The sequence below is a fragment of the Aquarana catesbeiana genome, linkage group LG08 (assembly GCF_042186555.1).
Source record: "Aquarana catesbeiana isolate 2022-GZ linkage group LG08, ASM4218655v1, whole genome shotgun sequence".
NCBI lineage: Eukaryota > Metazoa > Chordata > Amphibia > Anura > Ranidae > Aquarana > Aquarana catesbeiana.
The window spans coordinates 11070794-11092472 of record NC_133331.1 but is presented as its reverse complement, the minus strand read 5'-3'; the positions used below and the strand labels follow the sequence as shown (position 1 = coordinate 11092472).

Below are 21679 nucleotides of genomic sequence, written 5' to 3'. Positions count from 1 at the left end.
TCGGGTGACATCGGCCGGTTCAATAAAAACCAACCGACATTTGTCCCGTGTGTGTGTGTGTATGGCAACCGTTCCAAGCGACCGACTTCTGTCGGAGGGGCATGTGGGAAAAACCAGCGGGGGCATGCGGGAAAAGCTAACCGTCTCCCGATCAGCTCTCTCAGCCAGTGCCTAAGAGCGCTGACCGGAGCGTTCTGGCGTGGTGCCGCCCCCCTGTTAGCACAGCAGGGGAGATTGCTGTACTAACATCAGATTGTTAGTACAGCGGCTACAACCCCCCTCCCTCATAACGAGGCAATTTTTTGCTTTTTGGCACTGCGTTACTTTAACTGACAATTGTGCGGTCATGCAATACTGTACCCAAATTAAAATTGTCATTTTCTTCCCACAAGTAGAGCGTTCTTTTGGTAGTATTTGATCACCACTGCATTCTTTATTTTTTGCGCTATAAAAAAAAGCGCCAATTTAGAAAAGAAAACTATATAAAACATATCCAGTAATTAAAAAAATAAATCGCATTTCTTCATAAATTTAGGCCAATATGTATTCTGTATCCCAATACATATTTCCTCTTCTTCCTTCTTTCTTCTTCTTCTGGGACTGCGATATTGCGGTGGACAAATCAGACATTAACTGACACTTTTGATATTTTGTAGGAACCAGTGACACTAATGCAGTCATCAGTGCTAAAAAAATATGCACTGTCACTTTACTAATGAAACTGGCTGGGAAGGGTTAACATCAGGGGTGATGAAAGGGTTACCTGTGTGCCTAGCCGGTGTTTGTGTGCTGCTTTCACTAAGGGAAGGCATGGATTTTATTCCCTGCTTTGTAGGAACACAAAATCCAAATTGGCTTCTGCTGTCAATAATCAAGAGCAGAAGCTGGGTGCGCCCCCTGCAGGTGGAAGTGCGGTATCACGTATATAAATATATATACGGTAGTACCTTGGATTACAAGCATAATTCGTTCTAGTTGCATGCTTGTAATTCAAAGCACTCGTATATCAAAGCGAGTTTCCCCATAGGAGTCAATGGGTGTCTGTGGGTCTCTGTGGCTTTCTGTGGGGGTCTCTGTGTCTGTGGGGGTCTCTGTGTCCGAGGGTCACCGGCGCCTCCGCACCTCTGGCCACTTGCGGTACTGCACACTTCAGGGGCTTGAATCCTGCTCGCCTTGAGAGACAACGCTTGCAAATTGAGTCAGGATTTAAAAAAAAAAAAAAAAAAATTGCCTTGTATTGCGAAATGATCGTAAACCGAGATATTACTGTACATGTGATCCGGTGCACAGCTGTCGCCCTGTAGCAGTAAAATGCTATAGGGCGGTCAGTAAGTGGTTAAAGTGGAATTTCAGTCGAATTATAACCAAGCCTAAATCCTAAATCCTCCCCCCAGCCTAAGACTATTCTATATACCCTGTAAGAGAAAAGATGCCCTCATTTACATATTCTGAAGGCGGTCAGGTCACATGACCAGCTGCAGTATAGAGGAGGGACAGCTGACAACGGTAAGCCTATGAGTGATGTCCCTGCCCGGGCTCTGCAGCCGTTGTCCCTGCCTCACCTCTACACTGAAGTCGGCGCTGAGACCTGATCATGTGACTGGACCCCGAGCGACTTTTGAATAGGTAAGAATAGACTTCTTTTCTTTTACAGGGCAGAGAGAATCGTCTTGGGGGGGGGGGGGGGGGGGGGGGGGGGGTTTAGGCTGGCCGTACATTATACAATTTTTGATAAATCTAAAAAAAAAAAAAACATATAATATGAGGTCAAAAATAAACTAATTCAATCTATATCCAATCAGGCCGGCCCTAGTACTACATAGTTTAAGATAAATCTAAACGAAATTGAACAAGAAAATTGTATAATGTGTGGCCAGCCTTAGAATTTAACTGGAATTCCACTAGTCTTTGCACAGAGCTGCAGATGCAGGGTCTATCATAAAAAAAAAAAACAATTACAAACCTTTTTATAAATGAGAATTAGAATTTGTAGCAGATTTAATTCTAAGCCCTCGTGCACATTGGAGTGACTTGTCGTGCAAAGTCGCACCCTATCGTCGGCAATGGTCATGTTCAAAACAACGCAACGTCGACTCCGCGGTGCCGCCTTGATTCGAAAAAGTAGATCCTGCACTACTTTTTGACCATTTCGGGTGCGACTTGCAAAGACATCTGCGGATGAGGCCACACAGATGTCTTCAAAGTCGCACCCGAAGTCACACGGACATGCGGCTTTAAAAAGAAGTCTCACGATTTCAAAGCTACATTTAAAGTGATTGTAAAGGCTCGTTTTTCTATTAAAATAACAGACATGTTATACTTACCTGCTCTGTGTAATGGTTTTGCACAGAGCAGCCCTGATCCTCCTCTTCTCGGGTCCCTGGCTGGTGCTCCTGGCCCCTCCCTCCTGTTAAAGCAAAGGAAGCAGCTTGCTTATGGGAGTCACCCGAACCGAGCCACAGTTCCCTGTGTGCATTCAGACATGGAGCTGCGGTTCGGCCCCGCCCCTCTCTCTCCTGATTGGCTAAGTGAGTTGGATTGGCAGCAGCGGGAGCCAATGGCGCCGCTGCTGTGTGATGGCCGTGTCACTCGGGGAGATCGCTGGATGGGGCTCAGGTAAAGTATTAGGGGGGCTGCTGGACACAGAAGGCTTTTTATATTAATGCATAGAATGCACCTTCTGCCTTTACAACCACTTTATTGTGAACAAAGGCTAATCCCTCGTTCACAATAAAGTGGTTGTAAAAGCAGAACGGGTTGCAGGAAAGATATTAGCACAGTTCCCCCATCAACACAGACAGTGCTGACGGGAGAATCTCTCCTGCTGAGCAAGTGTCTGCTCCTGGCGAGGGAAGCCATTCCCGTCGGGAGAAGACCGTTATTATTGCGATAATCGCAATTGAGTCTGGCAGGCTGGTTGTTCCCAAGTTGATCGATCGATCGATTAATTTGTACATTTAGCCTGCCCACACACGGTTCGAATCTTGGCCGGCTCTTGCTGAACCAGCTGAGTTTCGAACCGCCTATCTCGGCCAGTCGCTGCTCAACTGGCCTAGTTTCAAACCGCCTATCTCGGCCAGTTCCTGCTGAACCTGACGAGTTTCGAACCGCCTATCTCGGCCAGTTCCTGCTGAACCTGACGAGTTTCAAACCACCTATCTCGGCCAGTTCCTGCTGAACCTGACGAGTTTCGAACCGCCTATCTCGGCCAGTTCCTGCTGAACCTGACGAGTTTCGAACCGCCTATCTCGGCCAGTTCCTGCTGACCCGGCCGAGTTTCGAACCGCCTATCTCGGCCAGTTCCTGCTGAGCCGGCCGAGTTTCGAACCGCCTATCTCGGCCAGTTCCTGCTGAGCCGGCCGAGTTTCGAACCGCCTATCTCGGCCAGTTCCTGCTGAGCCGGCCGAGTTTCGAACCGCCTATCTTGGCCAGTTCCTGCTGAACCTCACGAGTTTCGAACCGCCTATCTCGGCCAGTTCCTGCTGAACCTCACGAGTTTCGAACCGCCTATCTCGGCCAGTTCCTACTGAGCCGGCCGAGTTTCGAACCGCCTATCTCGGCCAGTTCCTGCTGAACCTCATGAGTTTCGAACTGCCTATTTCGGCCAGTTCCTGCTGAACCTGACGAGTTTCGAACCGCCTATCTCGGCCAGTTCCTGCTGAACCTGACGAGTTTCGAACCGCCTATCTCGGCCAGTTCCTACTGAGCCGGCCGAGTTTCGAACCGCCTATCTCGGCCAGTTCCTGCTGAACCTCATGAGTTTCGAACTGCCTATTTCGGCCAGTTCCTGCTGAACCGGCCGAGTTTTGAACCGCCTATCTCGGCCAGTCCCTGCTGATTCGGCTGCGTTTCAAACCGCCTATTTTTGCCAGTTCCTGCTGACCGGCCGAGTTTCGAATTGCCTATGGCTGGCCTAAGTGTGAATGGGGACTTGCTCTATAAACTTTTCCTCTAAGTACTAAAAATCAGATGTCCAGCGACTAGAACTTAGCAATGGCAGCCACCTCCGTGTCTCCCTGTAGAAGGTTTTCCTTTACTGGAAGGAAGACGTTTGATGTTGGTGTGATGTGTGCAGGCTGCAGGAAGTCCCAATCTTAGGAGATAATTGATGTTGGTGTGATACATGCAGGCTTCAGGAAGTCCTAATCTTATGATCTCATCTGTCATTTTCTGCAGAAGGATCCCGGCTTTGACAGAGGACAGTTCCACAAACAGATTGCAGTGATGAGAGGACAGGTGAGGTTATAGATCTTCTCTTACATTTCTCTCAGGCTCAATGCATTTCTCATCATTGTGTCTGCACCCAGTCATTGTCCAATTCCTCATCAGTGTCAAGTGGCTGTAAATTGTCCGCTGCTTTTGCATGCATTCAGTTCTGGGACAAGACCATTCAATGCTCAGGGATTGTCAGGATGCAGATGCCACCTGTCCCCAGAACACCTGTTGCTCCCTTCAGCTAAAGAAGTGGCCTTATCTTACCCATCAGGGAGGTACACCGATGTCCACAAATTGTGACTCGGTAGCAGTACATATGAGGATGACGCCGGGTGTTGCACCATATTACAGATCACATGGTTGTACAGTCATTGTGATAATGTGATCAGTCATGTGGTCACAGCCAACACAGATGATTGCTTGTCATATCTCGTGATGGTGATCCCAGGGAATCCACCAAATACATGAAGATAAACAGCCAGTGATACAAAAAGGAAATCGGGGAACTGGAGAAAGTGCAGAAAAGGGCAACCAAACTGGAGGAGTTCAGCTATGAGGAAAGATTAGAGTAACTGAATTTATTCACTCTTGAGAGAAGGAGATTAAGAGGGGGGATATGATCTCCATGTATAAATACATAAGGGGGGGGGGGTTATGATCACCATGTATAAATACATAAGGGGGGATATGATCTCCATGTAAAAATACATGGGGGGGGATATGATCTCCATGTATAAATACATAAGGGGGGATATGATCACCATGTATAAATACATAAGGGGGGATATGATCTCCATGTAAAAATACATGGGGGGGGATATGATCTCCATGTATAAATACATAAGGGGGGATATGATCACCATGTATAAATACATAAGGGGGGATATGATCTCCATGTAAAAATACATGGGGGGGGATATGATCTCCATGTATAAATACATAAGGGGGATATGATCTCCATGTATAAATACATAAGGGGGGGATATGATCACCATGTATAAATACATAAGGGGGGGATATGATCACCATGTATAAATACATAAGGGGGGATATGATCACCATGTATAAATACATAAAGGGGGGGGGGATATGATCACCATGTATAAATACATAAGGGGGGGATATGATCACCATGTATAAATACATAAGGGGGGATATGATCACCATGTATAAATACATAAAGGGGGGGGGGATATGATCACCATGTATAAATACATAAAGGGGGGGGGGATATGATCACCATGTATAAATACATAAAGGGGGGGGGATATGATCTCCATGTAGAAATGCATAAGGGGGGGATATGATCACCATGTATAAATGCATAAGGGGGGATATGATCACCATGTATAAATGCATAAGGGGGAATATGATCACCATGTGTGTATATATACATAAGTGGTCTGTATTGTGAACTTGGTGTTGATTTATTCACTTTAAAGGGTAAGTTCACCTTTACAGAAAAATCTGTACGGTGAACTTACAAAGGACTATCCCCCCCCGCGCTGACCTGCAGCACGGTGGTCTCCCGTTCTGAGCGCTGCTATCGCCGCCTCCTGTGTGAGTTCACCTTACAGATTTTAAATGTGAACTTGCACTTTAAGCTCATCACAGAGGACAAGGGGTCACTCTTTACATCTGGAGGAAAAAAGATTTCATCTCTAAACATTGAAAGGTTTCTTCACAGTAAGAGCAGTGAAAATGTGGAATAGACTCCCTCCAGAGGTGGTTCTGGCCAGCTCAGTAGTTTGCTCTATTTATAACTGGATAGTAACATTTGTAGGTAAAGTTGATCCAGGGAATATCCGATTGCCATCTCGGGGGATCAGGAAGGATTTTTTTTCTCCCGCTCGTTGAAGTGCTGGGCTGTGAACGGGGCGGGAGCAGCTGGCTCAGGCCTTAGGGCGGCTTGCCGAGAGGCTGAGCTTGGGTGCTGGTTCAGGGTTGTGGGAAGATCCCGACCGGCTCTGTGACGCCAGCTGACAGCTGGCTCCTGCTGAAAATGTGTCACAGGAGTGCAGAACGGACTGCACTCCTGTGATCCACAGGTGTATTACAGCCAAACGAGCTTGGGCCGTACTACTCCTTTTAAAAACTTTTAGATCATAGTAGGATTGGTACGATCCAATGCTTTCTTCAAACCAGGAATTGTTTGTTTACAACCGACGAAACCAGGAGTGACGAAATACTTGTCTCTTCTGGTTTCTTAGACCATAGAGATGATTTGGCCCGTTCCGGTTCCCAATCAGCTCTATGGTCAGCAGGCGGAGCCGCCAGCTTCTGTCCCGGGTTCTGCGGTGGGACGGGAGAGCCCCGGGAAGGTGGCGGGGGACCCGCAGCCAGGTGGAAGCGCAGCGGGGGGGATGATCATCCCATCAGATACTTCAATGAGGAAAATAAATGTCTGTTTCACTCTTTTGAAAGTGATTTATTTTTTCCAGATCCTAAACCTAACTCAGGCACTTAAAGACGGGAGGAGTCCGCTGCAGCTGGTCCAGATGCCGCCGGTCATAGTGGAGACAGCGCGGTCACACCAGAAAAGCTCCAGCGAGTCGTATACACAGAGCTTCCAGAGCAGAAAGCCCTTCTTCTCCTGGTGGTAGAGACTGAACCCCCAAGCGCTGTCGAGCAAGGATGGCGACGAGGGCTGGAAAACACACAGTGGACCTCCAAACCCGCCTTTTATCTGGATCCTGACGAACGCGGCAAATTTACGGCCCGGGTGATGGCAGCACTTTGACGTTCACTGTCCGGAATGTATACCTAACCTCTCCGTACCTTCCACCTGCATGCATACCACAAGGAAAACTCTGCAAGCGGTGTGACATCTTACATTATCTACAAGCATAGTCTGCTCTTTTCCCTCAATTGTACTACTGCCTGTAACCAGAATGTGATTGGCTGCCTCAGCAATGGAGAAAAAAAAAAAATGCGTGCTTGGCTCCGCCCAATATTATCTCTGCACTGGTTATGGGGTTACAGGCGCCTTCGTGCCCAAATTACCAAATTAGGTTGGTGGCTCCACAAAGTGCTGGAAAGCCACAGATTGCATTGACCAAACTTAGGGCGCACATACACTGAAAAATCAGGACTAGGCTGGGGGGGGGGGGGGGGGGCGCGCCAGACGGTCTTAAACCAGAAGCAATGCAGGAAATGTACAGTCCATGCGCATTCAAATCGCTCTGCACTTGCGATCTGTAGGTGGGGGGGTGTCAGTGTTAACACCACCCCAGGCGCAGATCGCAAACACAGTGCGTTTGCATGCGGCGGATCGCATGGCACTGCTGTAACTGTGCGTTTTTTTTTTTTTTATAAAGTAGCGCATGCACTACTTTTTGGTGCGGTCTAGCGCAATTTCGCCCATTTCAAATGAATGGACGGAAATGTCTTGGCACCCGGATCGCAGGTGCAACCGCTGTATTTTTCCGTGGTGCGTTGACACTGGCGCTCACAGGGTTTTACTGTGGGGGGGGCAGCGGTTAGTGAAAGGTTATGGGAATGGGAGGTGCGATGCGCGTTTAAGCGCAATGCACTGTGTACTTTTTTAATGTTTTTCTTTCAACTTTATTGAAATGTCAAAATGACATTTCATTCATTTCTATGCACCGCAGCTTGGCTATGGCGCATAGAAACTGACAGTATTTGAAGCCTCCAGCTGAGCTCTGGTCTGTTGTGGAAAAGCGCATTTTTCCGCACTGCTCAGCCCCCCCCCAGGGGCTCCATTGTAGTGTGAACAGGGCACATAGAAAGCAAATGTTCTCTGTTTGCCTTTTGTGGTGATCAGCGTTGATCCAATGCAGCTTGCTCCACCTAGTTTGAATGATCCCCAATTCCACACAGGACTGATGTTTCAGGTATGGGCAGACGCTGGTCAGTTATATTATTGAAGGTTTCCTTGTTATATGTACATGACTGGCCACAGAGATCTGAACTCCCGAGCTCCCAGCTCCATGGTCCTTCATGGGCCACCTCGAGGAGGAGAATCTCCGGCAAGAGGTAGGCTCCCTCAATCAGCCTGTGCCTTGGGGTAGGAACACAAAGGGGGGGGGGGGGGGGGGGGGGCATTTATCATGTCGCATAGCAAGGCAATGCTAGATGGGAGCAGTTAGGCCTCATTCACACTCGGGGCCAGGACAAGGGGGTGGGTGAGGGGGCCAGCTGCCCTGGGCGCAGCAGTTTACTGTAGGGATGGGGGTTGCCTTCCTGTTAGAAGGCTGACTGGAGGAGTGACAGCGGCAGTGATTTTGGCAAGCGAGAGACTCTTAGGCAAAGGATCCTCCTAAGGTTGCACATCATGAATGGAGGGGGACATCTTTGCCCTGGATGACCTTGTCCCGGCACTGTTCACACCCAGTGGATGAGGCTCTGGTGTTTTGTGTGTGTGCTCTCCAGCTGTAGCTAATGTCCAGCCCCACTGCTGGCAGCCTGTCCTCCTCTATGGGAGTCTGACAGCTGCTGCGGCAGTATATAACCAAAGACGAATGCCCATAATGCAAGCAATTTGTAATGCTAGACTAGAGCACTTAGGCCTCGTTCACGATGGATATTTAACCCCCGCCCCCCCACCGGAGTGCGTGAGGCTCGGGCTATTAGCTACGGCTGAGGGGCACATGCGCAACATCTATCTAATCTGCTTGTTTTGATCCTTATGTAATCTAGGTGTATTCATACAATTATGAAAAATATTTTTAAATCTTGTGACGTGATAATGGGCGCTATTCTAATCACTCTTTCCGTAGTATTACCATTACAAGTGAATATCCTAAACTAATAACCCCTTTGTTCAAAGTGTGTGAATCAAATAAATAGTTAGTGAAAAATAGTGATACTAAAGATCAAAAAACAAAAAACAAAAAAACAAAAAACACCAAAAACGCTATGAAATGACTTCAGTGACTCAGTGATATTGCTGAAAATCGCAGATGTGTCAATCCTATAATTAAGTGTGCAGTTGATCAATAACACACTCAGCATGAACTTCGTGACTAAATAACATGAAAGTCCAATAATAGGTGCACATATGTGGAATAAAGAAAGTCCGTGATGAAGATGCACAATAAATAGTGTCACAGCAAATCTTGGAAGTTCCTGAAATAAACTTGAACTCTCCACCACACCTCTGTGTTCAGTGTTCCCTCTCCCAATAGACAGTCTCTTACCAACTCTGTATGCCTCCACTTTCGTATGAGGCTAGCAAGCATAAGAATATCCAGGCAATCAGAAGGGGTTAAATGTATTCCATTCAGGGACTCGTTCCATATGTAAATGAGAAAGAACTCCCAATAGTGTGATAACGTAAAAACTTTTAATATACACACTACAAAATACACTTCAAAGGATGCACTCACATTGTGTCAATTTTATAACAGCACATCAAAAAACTCCACGGAACTCTGTGCACAGCAATCTCAACAAGGCAACCTGGGTGGTCTATCCTAAGGTTTTCACATAGGGTATGTGGTCACGGAGGACCTAAGTACCACCAGCGTGTGTAGGGGTCTATCTCACCCACTCCTCGCTCGCTCTTCCAATAACTCCTCCGTCTCCCTGACAAGTGAACCGCAGCCCCTTGCTCTCTTAAGCCACACAGTCTCTGGTGTTTATCCTTCTCTCGGCCTTGCCCCCGACATGTTTCGCTACAACTGTAGCTTATTCATGGGATCCCATGAATAAGCTACAGTTGTAGCGAAACATGTCGGGGGCAAGGCCGAGAGAAGGATAAACACCAGAGACTGTGTGGCTTAAGAGAGCAAGGGGCTGCGGTTCACTTGTCAGGGAGACGGAGGAGTTATTGGAAGAGCGAGCGAGGAGTGGGTGAGATAGACCCCTACACACGCTGGTGGTACTTAGGTCCTCCGTGACCACATACCCTATGTGAAAACCTTAGGATAGACCACCCAGGTTGCCTTGTTGAGATTGCTGTGCACAGAGTTCCGTGGAGTTTTTTGATGTGCTGTTATAAAATTGACACAATGTGAGTGCATCCTTTGAAGTGTATTTTGTAGTGTGTATATTAAAAGTTTTTACGTTATCACACTATTGGGAGTTCTTTCTCATTTACATATGGAACGAGTCCCTGAATGGAATACATTTAACCCCTTCTGATTGCCTGGATATTCTTATGCTTGCTAGCCTCATACGAAAGTGGAGGCATACAGAGTTGGTAAGAGACTGTCTATTGGGAGAGGGAACACTGAACACAGAGGTGTGGTGGAGAGTTCAAGTTTATTTCAGGAACTTCCAAGATTTGCTGTGACACTATTTATTGTGCATCTTCATCACGGACTTTCTTTATTCCACATATGTGCACCTATTATTGGACTTTCATGTTATTTAGTCACGAAGTTCATGCTGAGTGTGTTATTGATCAACTGCACACTTAATTATAGGATTGACACATCTGCGATTTTCAGCAATATCACTGAGTCACTGAAGTCATTTCATAGCGTTTTTGGTGTTTTTTGTTTTTTGTTTTTTTGTTTTTTGTTTTTTGATCTTTAGTATCACTATTTTTCACTAACTATTTATTTGATTCACACACTTTGAACAAAGGGGTTATTAGTTTAGGATATTCACTTGTAATGGTAATACTACGGAAAGAGTGATTAGAATAGCGCCACACTTTTATTCTTCACGTGGGTTGTAATACACCATTATCACGTCACAAGATTTAAAAATATTTTTCATATACTATTATACACTAAGTGGCAGCTTTAGATAGGCTTCACCAATTGATGTTTATCATCATTTATTTGATTTGCTCCAAGGCGCAGTGGTGGTTAATTGTGTGTATGTAGGACGTTACACATAGAAGGACCGTTTATTCATATTCATACAATTAACATAATCTAATGTTGGTTTCATCCCACAGATCAGGGGGCAGGAGGTATGGGACGGTCTGAGCTAACCCAGGAATCTTGTAAAAAAAAATTTTAGGGCATCCTCCGGCTTCATATGTCCACTTATACAAGGGGATAGCATAGTTAACAATCGTGAGCCTAAAGGTTATGGTAGGTGAGGGTTGAGATTTCCAATGCATGGTTATTGATTTTTTTGGCAAAAACAGAACTACTACAGTGGAACCTTGGATTACGAGCATAATCCGTTCTAGGAGAATGCTTGTAATCCAAAGCACTCGCATATCAAAGCGAGTTTCCCCATAGAAGTCAATGGAAATGAAGATAATTTGTTCCGCGTTGACTTCTATTACATGCAATATTGCATGTGGCCAGAGGTGGGGGGGGGGGGGGCGCTGGAGAGTCTCGGAAATACGTGGGGACAGCTCGGCTGAACTAGGAAAGGCTCGGAAACACTCAGGAACTGAGCATTTCCGAGTGTTTCTGAGTATTTTTGAACGGCTCCAAACCATTCTGAGTGTCCTTGGCGCCCCCACACCTCTGGCCGAATGCTATACTGCATTAGCTTGAACTCTGCTCATTTTGCGAGACAACACTTGCAAACCGAGTCAGAATTTAAAAAAAAAAAAGCTGCTCGTCTTTCAAAATGCTCGTTAACCACGTTACTCATAAACCAAGCTTCCACTGTATACGTAGAAAGGTTTGTACGTTCTTAGACAGTCCTTCATCATCTATATATCCTAATAGGTATCGCAGGGGGTTACATATATTAGGTACCTAAGTTATTGAGCTAATGAAGGCTGTAACCTCTGACCAGTATTTTCTAATCGGTGGACATTCCCACATTAGATGAAAGAACGTGCCATCAGCCGTGCCACACCGGGAACACAGAGCGGAGGGTATTCCATGCAGTCTATGAAGCAAGCAGGGTGTAAAGTACACCGACCACTTCTTCATGGTGCGTCCGGTTGGGGTGAAAATCTGTCTCCTAAGTAATCTATTCCAGGCACAGGGGGTCACATTTACTGGCACATAGATCTTGCCAAGCCAGAGGCAATCTAATTTCCATCTAATGCCACTAACGTGTTTTGATAAATGTCCCCCAAAGCCTGATACCCCCCCCCTTACAAGTGTGCGCCCACAAACTGACTCTGACCTTGACAAGAATTGTCCATAAGATCCTTTCATGTCAGATCTGAGTGCAAATTGAAGGTTTCAATCAAGAATGGTGGCGGTAATACAAGTACCTCCATCCACAGTCATACAGCCGGTCAGTTGCCCTTTTCATACCCATGCCAATATTGGGCTGCTTCAGGCTAACCTTAGAGCTTGAATGCTTAATCATTCAGAATTTGGTCACCGCGATTTAGATCACTTTGATTTGTGAACCCCCCAAGTGTCAGTTTTCCATCGTCCTGGGAGCTCCACAAGGGTGTCCTCCTGTGCAATGTACTGCAGATCTGCCAACCTCAAGTTTATGCATTCCCGACTCTTAGGCTGCCCATCTCTCATCATTGCCATATATCCCTGCTTGATAATTGACCAGCATGTATGGGCTCCTATAAGAGGTTCTCATAGCACTTATAGTGGAGGGAGGCTGTTTGAAATTCAGACCACAGCTCATTGACTTAAAGTCTGATTCCTTATCTGAAACCAGCGGAGGGACTGCCGTAGATGCTCATTGTACTGAGCAGGTAGGTACGGCAACACCTTCCTTGACGGTTGCTCTGCCTCAACACTACTCTTCCAGACAAGAGCTCAGACTTTTTGTTGTGCCTGTAGATTGAACTGAGTCCTGTAAATCGCAATCCTCCACAAATGACAAGAGTTTAACTCTTTCACCGAGAACCTCTTTAGAAATGACCTAGTCATGCCCATAGCCTTCTTGCAAAGGACTTGCCTGAACTATAGTGCCGCGATGGTATTTACTGTGCATGTTATAGTGGACTGGCTCTCTTAGTTTTGTATAGGATAGCACTTACTATGCCCGGAGTGAACTGCATGCACTAGGACAGAGTGCACTCACTTGAAGGACACCTTGGTTTTTAATGATCATTTGCGTCTGTCCGTTGACCTACAAAGACCCGTCCTGTCCTCCCAAGACCCGTCCTGTCCTCCCCGTGCCCGCTCCTGTCTGTTGCCCTACAAAGACCTCTTTTTCACAAGTAGTTTAACCTCCCATGCTCAAGGTTCAAATCCGTGTTCCACCAATTCGTGATTCACCACCACCTTCCAAAGTTTGCACTCACCAGAAAGCAATGATCAAAACACCTTCAAATATATGCCTGGATTAGTTGTTCCTTTTGTAGGGGTATGCTACAGGTTTCACAACAATTATACCAATATTCATTCCATACGTCTCCACCTTTCAGTGATCTTAAATCCTCATAAAAAACAAACGACCATCATTGCACAACATTTCTTACTTTTATTTTTCTATAAACATATATAGCAAATGTGCACTCACGTGATATAATGCCTTTAGACCGGCACAAGTCTATCCAGCGTTCCGAACGGTGTCTCTGCTCGCCGTTCCATCTCCAGGAACCGGCATGCTGTACAAGCCTTGGTTTCGTGTGTGTTAGGGACAGGATATGATGTTGGCGCTGCTCACTAGCCTCTACGTGTTTCGCATCACTCATGCTTCATCAGGAAGCTTCCTGATGATGCACGAGTGATGCAAAATGCGTAGAGTGCACATTTGCTATATATGGTTTTTTTTTTTTAATAGAAAAATAAAGTAAGGAATGTTGCGCAATGATGGTCATTTGTTTTCTATGAGGATTTAAGATCACTGAAATGAAAGGTGGAGACTTATGGAATGAATATTGGTATAATTGTTGTGAAACCTGTAGCATACCCCTACAAAAGGAAGAACTAATCTAGGCATATATTTGAGGTGTTTTGATCATTGCTTTCTGGTGAATGCAAACTTTGGAAGGTGGTGGTGAATCACGTATTGGTGGAACACGGATTTGAGCCTTGAGCACGGGGGGGTTAAATTACTTGTGAAAAAAAGCGGCACTATGATATTTTTCAATTTTTTTTTTTTTTCTCTATTTAAGTAATTTTTCCCTGTGGTTATAATACATATGTATATATTTTGAATCACTACTTTGTATGAGTTTATTTCATGTGTTTATTCTAATGCATAATATGTCGCTGATGGATGCACACAATGTTTACTGTCACAGATCTTAATTTAGGGTTGGCCCAGTTATCCATTATATCAATTTAGTGTCCATTGAACTACAAAGACCCACCCTATCCTCCCCATGCCCATTCTTCTTCCATTGACCTACAAAGACCCGTCCTGTCCTCCCCCGCGTCTCTTCCTGTCCATTTGACCTGCAAAGACCTGCACTTGTTCCTGTCTGACCTATAAATACCTGCCCCGTCTTCCCCGTGCCTGACTGTTGACCTACAAAGACCCATCCTGTCCCCCCGCGTCTGTTCCTGTCCATTGACCTACAAAGACCTGTCCTGTCCTCCCTGTGTCTGTTCCTGTCCATTGACCTACAAAGACCTGTCCTGTCCTCCCTGTGTCTGTTCCTGTCCATTGACCTACAAAGACCTGTCCTGTCCCCCCGCGTCTGTTCCTGCCCATTGACCTACAAGGATTTGTCCTGTCCTCCCTGTGTCTGTTCCTGTCCATTGACCTACAAAGACCCGCCCCATCCTTTCTGTGCTTGTTCCATTCCATTGACCTACAAAGACCTGTCCTGTCCTCCCCGCATCTGTTCCTGTCCATTGACCTACAAAGACCTGTCCTGTCCCCCCGCGTCTGTTCCTGTCCATTGACCTACAAAGACCTGTCCTGTCCCCCCGCGTCTGTTCCTGTCCATTGACCTACAAAGACCTGTCCTGTCCTCCCTGTGTCTGTTCCTGTCCATTGACCTACAAAGACCTGTCCTGTCCTCCCTGTGTCTGTTCCTGTCCATTGACCTACAAAGGACCGCCCTGTCCTCCCCGCATCTGTTCCTGTCCATTGACCTACAAAGGCCCGCCCTGTCCTCCCTGCGCCTGTTCCTGTCCATTGACCTACAAAGACCTGCCCTGTCCTCCCCGCATCTGTTCCTGTCCATTGACCTACAAAGGACCGCCCTGTCCTCCCTGCGCCTGTTCCAAAGTGAAACGATTAAACCCTCAGTGAGGGTTTTATTATATTTTATTATAAAGCTCTTAGTTACGGACTCTCATGTTTTAGCTTCCTTTACAAAAATCTGCTAAGATGGCTTCTGCAAATCTTTGAGGATTTGTTAGGAAGAAGGAATGCTTGTCATTAATAGGATGACTCTTAATGGACTCGGAATAAATAAATGTGAACCAGTTAAAGCAACGGCTGTGCGTTCTGATTATTAGCCACTTGCTGGCTGCCTGAGTTGAGTAAAGAAGAGCCGGCGGTCATAGTACAATGTTCTCACCATCAGCTCATGATTCTGGTTGGCTTGCAAGATGTTGGGCTTCAGTATAAAAAAAAAAGGGGTTGTTTGCTCAAATGCTGATAGGAGCGTATCCAAAACAGATTTGGGTGGAGTTGGGCAAAGCCTTATCCTCCACTGCAGTCCTAAGCTGGCCATGCATGGAGCAAATTGGGTCGAAATTGGCTCAGTGCAAGGCACTGTTGGCCGCTTCCCACCCAGCAGTCTTTGATTAAAAAAAATTCAAAAATCAAAGTGGGAAATTGTCTTCTGAACCATGCCTGCATCCAATCAGATCCAATAAAATAGAGGCCCTGGACTTGAAGCTTGGGCTTCTCCAAATGCCAGTTGGTAGTGGTTCTTGTCAAATGGATCTTGGCCGCTCTGAAAACACAAAGAGGGGAACACCCAACTTGAGAAGCAACCAAGCTCCAAACGATCAGTTCAAAGGTCCATATGTTCTTTATTCCTGACAGTAAAGTACCAACCAGTGGAAGGAAAGTCTCAAACACATTTTGGGGTCCAATGAATCCCCCTTCATCAGGACTTTAGGTTATTAGAGTCAGGTTATTAGAGTTGCGATATTGATTCTTGTATAACCTCCCGGATGGATATCTCAAAAGGGAACACCAGCAAGCTTGCAGGGCTCAATGGCTGTATAGTGGCAAGGCAGCCAAGTCCGAGCCCTGATGAAGGGGGGGTTCTTTGGCCCCCTAAACCTGTTAGATATTTTCTTCCCACTGGTTGTGACTTTACTATGCAGAATAAAAGATATATGGACTTTTGAATCAGCTGGCGCTTGGTCCCTTCTGTTCACGCCAATTCCAACCAGGTGCAGGCACTAATTGGGTATTATGATGGCTTGTGGGGCCTGCTGTAAAAAAAAAAAAAAAATACAATATCCACAGTGGGAGATTTGTCCATCCTGAAGGCTGAAAAAATATGTTTTATGTGTGTATGGCCAACTTAAGGCCCTGGGGGACAGATCACCCCTCTACTTCCAAAGTACACACACGCTTAGTAGTTTAGTATTTAGTTGAACCACCAAAGTATTATCACTAGCCTGACTATTCGGTATTTCTATGGAGAACCCATTAAAGGGGCAAAAAGTGCTCTATCAAAGGGGTAGGCAACCTCCGCATTCCAGAAGTGGTGAGACTACAACTCCCATCATGACTCTGGGAGTCATGCCTGTGGCTCTGTCTTGCATCGCCTCATGGGACTTCTAGTTCCTCAACAGCTGGAGTGCCAAGGTTGCCTACCTCTGATCAATCATGTCCTTTTCAGTGGGTCCTCCTTAGGAAGACATAAATCATGCAAAAGCTAAGCTTTGGTCTACCACTGCTGCATTGGAGGTGGAGGTTGGAGGTCATGAAAAAACATTGGTCTGGCCAACTGCCCCCAAAATGTATATTGTATGTAAATGTATATTAAAGACACAATTGCTTTGGATATCCTAATGTAAATAATGCAAATGTTTTAAGAATGTATGATATGCAGACATCATTACATATAATACCGCCCTGGTTGTACCTGCATGGTGCTAGAATCCCTAAAATCCACCCATCCACTAGGTGGCACTGTGATTTCATTCCTTACTGGTTATTATGACTTTAATTTGTCCTGTTAAAGGTCTCTACATGCTCTTGCAGATTTCTCATACATTGACCTACATTGTCTCTTCGCGGCTCCTGTGTTAAAGTTTACGATTTTTTTTTTTTTTTTTTATTGTGAAGCAAACAATAGGACAAAATAACAGTCAATGTGCATAACTATTCACCCCCCCTAAAGTCAATACTTTGTAGAGCAACCTTTTGCGGCTATCACAGCTCCAAGTCGCTTTGGATAAGTCTCTATGATCTTGCCACATCTTACCACTGGGATTTTTGCCCATTCCTCCTTGCAGAACTGCTCTAGCTCCTTCAAGTTGGATGGTTTGCGCTTGTGAACAGCAATCTTTAAGTCTGACCACAGATTTTCTATTGGATTGAGGTCTGGGCTTTGACTAGGCCATTCCAACACATTTACATGTTTCCCCTTAAACCACTCAAGTGTTGCTTTAGCAGTGTGTTTGGGGTCATTGTCCTGCTGGAAGGTGAACCTCCGTCCTAGCCTCAAATCACACACAGAGTTGTACAGGTTTTGCTCAAGAATATCCCTGTATTTAGCACCATCCATCATTCCTTCAACCCTGACCAGTTTCCCAGTCCCGACTTCTGAAAAACATCCCCACAGCATGATGCTGCCACCACCATGCTTCACAGTGGGGATGGTGTTCTTTGGGTGATGTGTTTTGTTGGGTTTGCGCCAGACATAGCGTTTTCGTTGATGGCCAAAAAGTTCAATTTTAGTCTCATCAGACCAGAGCACCTTCCTCCATACATTTTGGGAGTCTCCCACATGCCTTTTCCCAAACTCAAAATGCGCCATTTTGGGGTTTTTTTTGCTGAAATTAATGTCTTTCTTCTGACCACTCTGCCATAAAGCCCAACTCTATGGAGCGTACGGCTTATTGTCATCCTATGTACAGATACTCCAGTCTCTGCTGTGGAACTCTGCAGCTCCTCCAGGGTTACCTTAGGTCTCTGTGCTCCTCTCTGATTAATGCCCTCCTTGCCCGGTCTGTGAGTTTTGGTGTGCGGCCGTCTCTTGGCAGGTTTGCTGTTGTGCCATGTTCTTTCCATTTGGTTATGATAGATTTGATGGAGCTCCTAGGGATCATCAAAGATTTGGATATTTTTTTATAACCTAACCCTGACTTGTACTTCTCAACAACATTGTCCCTTACTTGTTTGGAGAGTTCCTTGGTCTTCATGGCAGTGTTTGGTTAGTGGTGCCTCTTGCTTAGGTGTTGCTACCTCTGGGGCCTTTCACAAAGGTGTGTCTATGTAATGACAGATCATGTGACACTTAGATTGCACACAGGTGGACATCATTTCACTAATTATGTGACTTCTGAAGGTAATTGGTTGTACCAGAGCTTTTTATGGGCTTCATAACAAAGTGGGGTGAATACATACGCACATGACAATTTTTTTATTTCTGAAAAAGTTATTTATGTATATTTTTTTTTTTTCTAATTTTCCTTCACCAACTTAGACTATTGTGTTCTGATCCATCGCATATAATTCAGATTAAAAAAAACATTGAACTTTAGGCTGTAATGTAACAAAATAGGTAAAAAGTCAAGGGGGGTGAATACTTTTGTAAGGCACTGTACAGTACAGTGACAAGGGCATGGCATTTCTGGCAGGATCAATAGGGAGTTTCTGTACTTGCTTTAGCCTGAAAAGAAAAAAACGAAGCCATCACATCTAAGCACTGGTAAGCTGTAATATAAATTTTTTTTTTTTTTTGGATTTAGTCAGTGGTTCCCAACCTCAGTCCTCAAAGTACCCCCAGCAAGACCACGTTTTGAGGATTTCCTTCACCCTGCATGTTTAACCACTTCAGCGCCAGAAGGATTTGCCCCCTTAATGACCAGGCCATTTTTTGCGATACTGCACTGCGTCGCTTTAACTGACACTTGAGCGGTCGTGCGACATTGTACCCAAATAAAATTGATTCTCCCCATTTTGATCACCTGCAGTTTTTTTTTCTTTTTTGTGGTATTAACAAAAAAAAGCGACAATTTTGAAAAAAAATAATGTTTTACTTTTTGCTATAATAAATATCTCTCTTCCCCCCCCCCCCCCCCCCCCCCCAAAAAAAAGTTTCTTCATCAGTATTCTATTACATGTTTTTAGGAAGAAAAAAAAATGGCAATAAGTGTATATTGGTTTGCGCAAAAGTCATAGCGACTACAAAAGAGGGGATAGATTAATGCATTTTTATTTATTTATTTTTTTACTAGTAATGTTGGCGATCAGCTTTTTTTTTTTTTAGCGGGATGGCGGCGGACACTTTTTTTTGGGACCAGTGACATTTATACAGCGATCAGTGCTATAAAATGCATTGATTACTGTATAAATGTCACTGGTAAGGAAGGGGTTAACACTAGGGGGTGATCAAGGGGTTAAATGTGTTCCCCAGGGAGGTGTTTCTAACTGGGGGGGGAGGGAACTGACTAGAGGAGGAGAGAGATCGCTGTTCCTGACTAGGAACAGCAGATCTTGCTCTCCTCCCTTGTCAAAACGGGGGGGGGCCCTCTGTCTGCTTACATTGACAGATCCCCGTTCTGGCTCTCTGTGGAGCGATCGCGGGTGGCTGGCGGACATCGGGGCCATGCGCATCGGCTCCAGCGTCATCGCACGCCTCCAATAGCTCTTAAAGCGTCCAACGATGGCGGTTCGCGCAACCGTGCCAACCGCCATCATTGGTGGCAAGTTGTTAACCATTTACGGACCGCCCGCCAGTTTTACGTCGGTACTTTGAAGAGGAGTATCGTTATAGCAGCAGCTAGCCGCCATAACCCCGGTATCCTCTTCTTCAGCGGGTGATCAGTTTCAAGATAAAAGTGGTCTCTGCGGCGGCTTACCAGGGCTGTCAGCGGAGGCGATTGGATCTTCTCTCTTGTGTGACATGGAGATGAGTGAGGGGAAGATGGCCCCCACCCGTCTCCATATCAATGCAGGGCGGAAGCGACGTCAAAACGTCACTTCCGCCCATAGCTCTTAAAGGGACATTTTTTTTTTTATTATTGCATTTTAGTGTAAATATGAGATCTGAGGTCTTTTTGACCCCCAGATCTCATATTTAAGAGGTCCTCTCATGCTTTTTTTTTCCTATTACAAGGGATGTTTACATTCCTTGTAATAGGAATAAAAGTGACACAATTTTTTTTTTTTTTAAAGAACAGTGTAAAAATAAAAGGAAAAATAAATAAGAAAAAAATTTTTTTTTTTTTAAACGCACCATGTCCCGCTGAGCTCGCGTGCAGAAGCGAACGCTTACGAAAACGGTGTTCAAACCACACAGGTATTGCCGCGATCGTTAGAGAGAGTGCCCTAGACCTCCTCTGTAACTCAAAACATGCAACCTGTAGAATTTGTTAAATGTCGCCTATGGAGATTTTAAAGGGTAAAAGTTTGTGGCCATTCCACGAGCGGGCGCAATTTTGAAGCGTGACATGTTGGGTATCAATTTACTCGGCGTAACATTATCTTTCACAATATAAAAAAAATATTGGGCTAACTTTACTGTTGCCTTATTTTTTTTATTCAAAAAAGTGTATTTTTTCCAAAAAAGTGCGCTTGTAAGACCGCTGTGCAACTACGATGTGACAGAAAGTATTGCAGCGACCGCCATTTTATTCGCTAGGGTGTTAGGAAAAAATATGTATAATGTTTGGGTGTTCTAAGTAATTTTCTAGCAAAAAAAAATGATTTTAACTTGTAAACAAATCAGAGAAAGAGGCTCGGTCCTTAAGTGGTTAAAGTGTTAATTTATCTTTACAGATAAATGTAAAGTTGAACATAGGACACCCCCCCACTCGCAGCTGTACTTACCGTCTGGGTTGCTGAGCTGTCAATAACCCCTGCAGCCACTCCAGGGATTTGAACTCCAACTCCTCTTCATCAGCGCTTGCAGGGTGGAGCAGATGCATTCTGATTGGTCAGTGCTGCTGCATTACAATGACCTACCACCAAAAAAAAAACCCTGCAAAATAAATTCTCCTATTTCTGAGGATTGCAGCGATACTGCATATGTGGGTGCTATTTTATGTACCTGTAGTAGTGCCCAGAAGCAACAGTTTGCATCCCCCCCCCCCCCCCCCCCCCAACCTAAGGCTGCATTCACACCTGAGCGTATCGTTTTCAGGCGGAAAGTCGATTTCACTGCGATTTGACGCAATTTTGTACAGGTCAAAAGGTCACCAATATAAAAAAAAAAAAAAAAAAAAAAGCAGAAAAACGCCTGTAAATCTGCCCCAGGGCCCATTCACACGGGAGCGTTTTCTGCTCATAAAACGCTCAGCTCAAAAGTTCCAAAATGCCCCAACAAAGCAAAAATCCCCCATTCATTTTAATGGCCCCTGTTGGCATCTGAGCGTTCCGTCGCCTCAAGCTCAGAAAAGTGCACAAGCTCCTTTTTTTAGGCAGATTGCAGGTGTTTTTTTCCTGCTTTTTACATTTGGTGACCTTGTGACCTGTACAAAATCGTGGCAAAAATCGCATGACTTTCCGCCCAAAAACGATACACTCAGGTGTGACTGCAGCCTATAAAGAAGCTTGTGTATGACCAAGA

The 21679-nt window shown here is 45.3% G+C and overlaps 1 protein-coding gene across 1 annotated transcript in view; it reads left to right on the top strand.

The window, feature by feature from the left end:
• PI4K2A (phosphatidylinositol 4-kinase type 2 alpha) overlaps positions 1 to 8276 on the top strand; it is a 40802-nt gene extending 32526 nt beyond the window's left edge. The window contains 2 exon segments of the mRNA XM_073595511.1: positions 4177 to 4236; positions 6657 to 8276. Of these exon segments, the coding sequence (XP_073451612.1) occupies positions 4177 to 4236; positions 6657 to 6818 (222 nt within the window). The 3' untranslated portion in view covers positions 6819 to 8276.
• The last annotated feature ends 13403 nt before the right edge of the window (positions 8277 to 21679 follow it).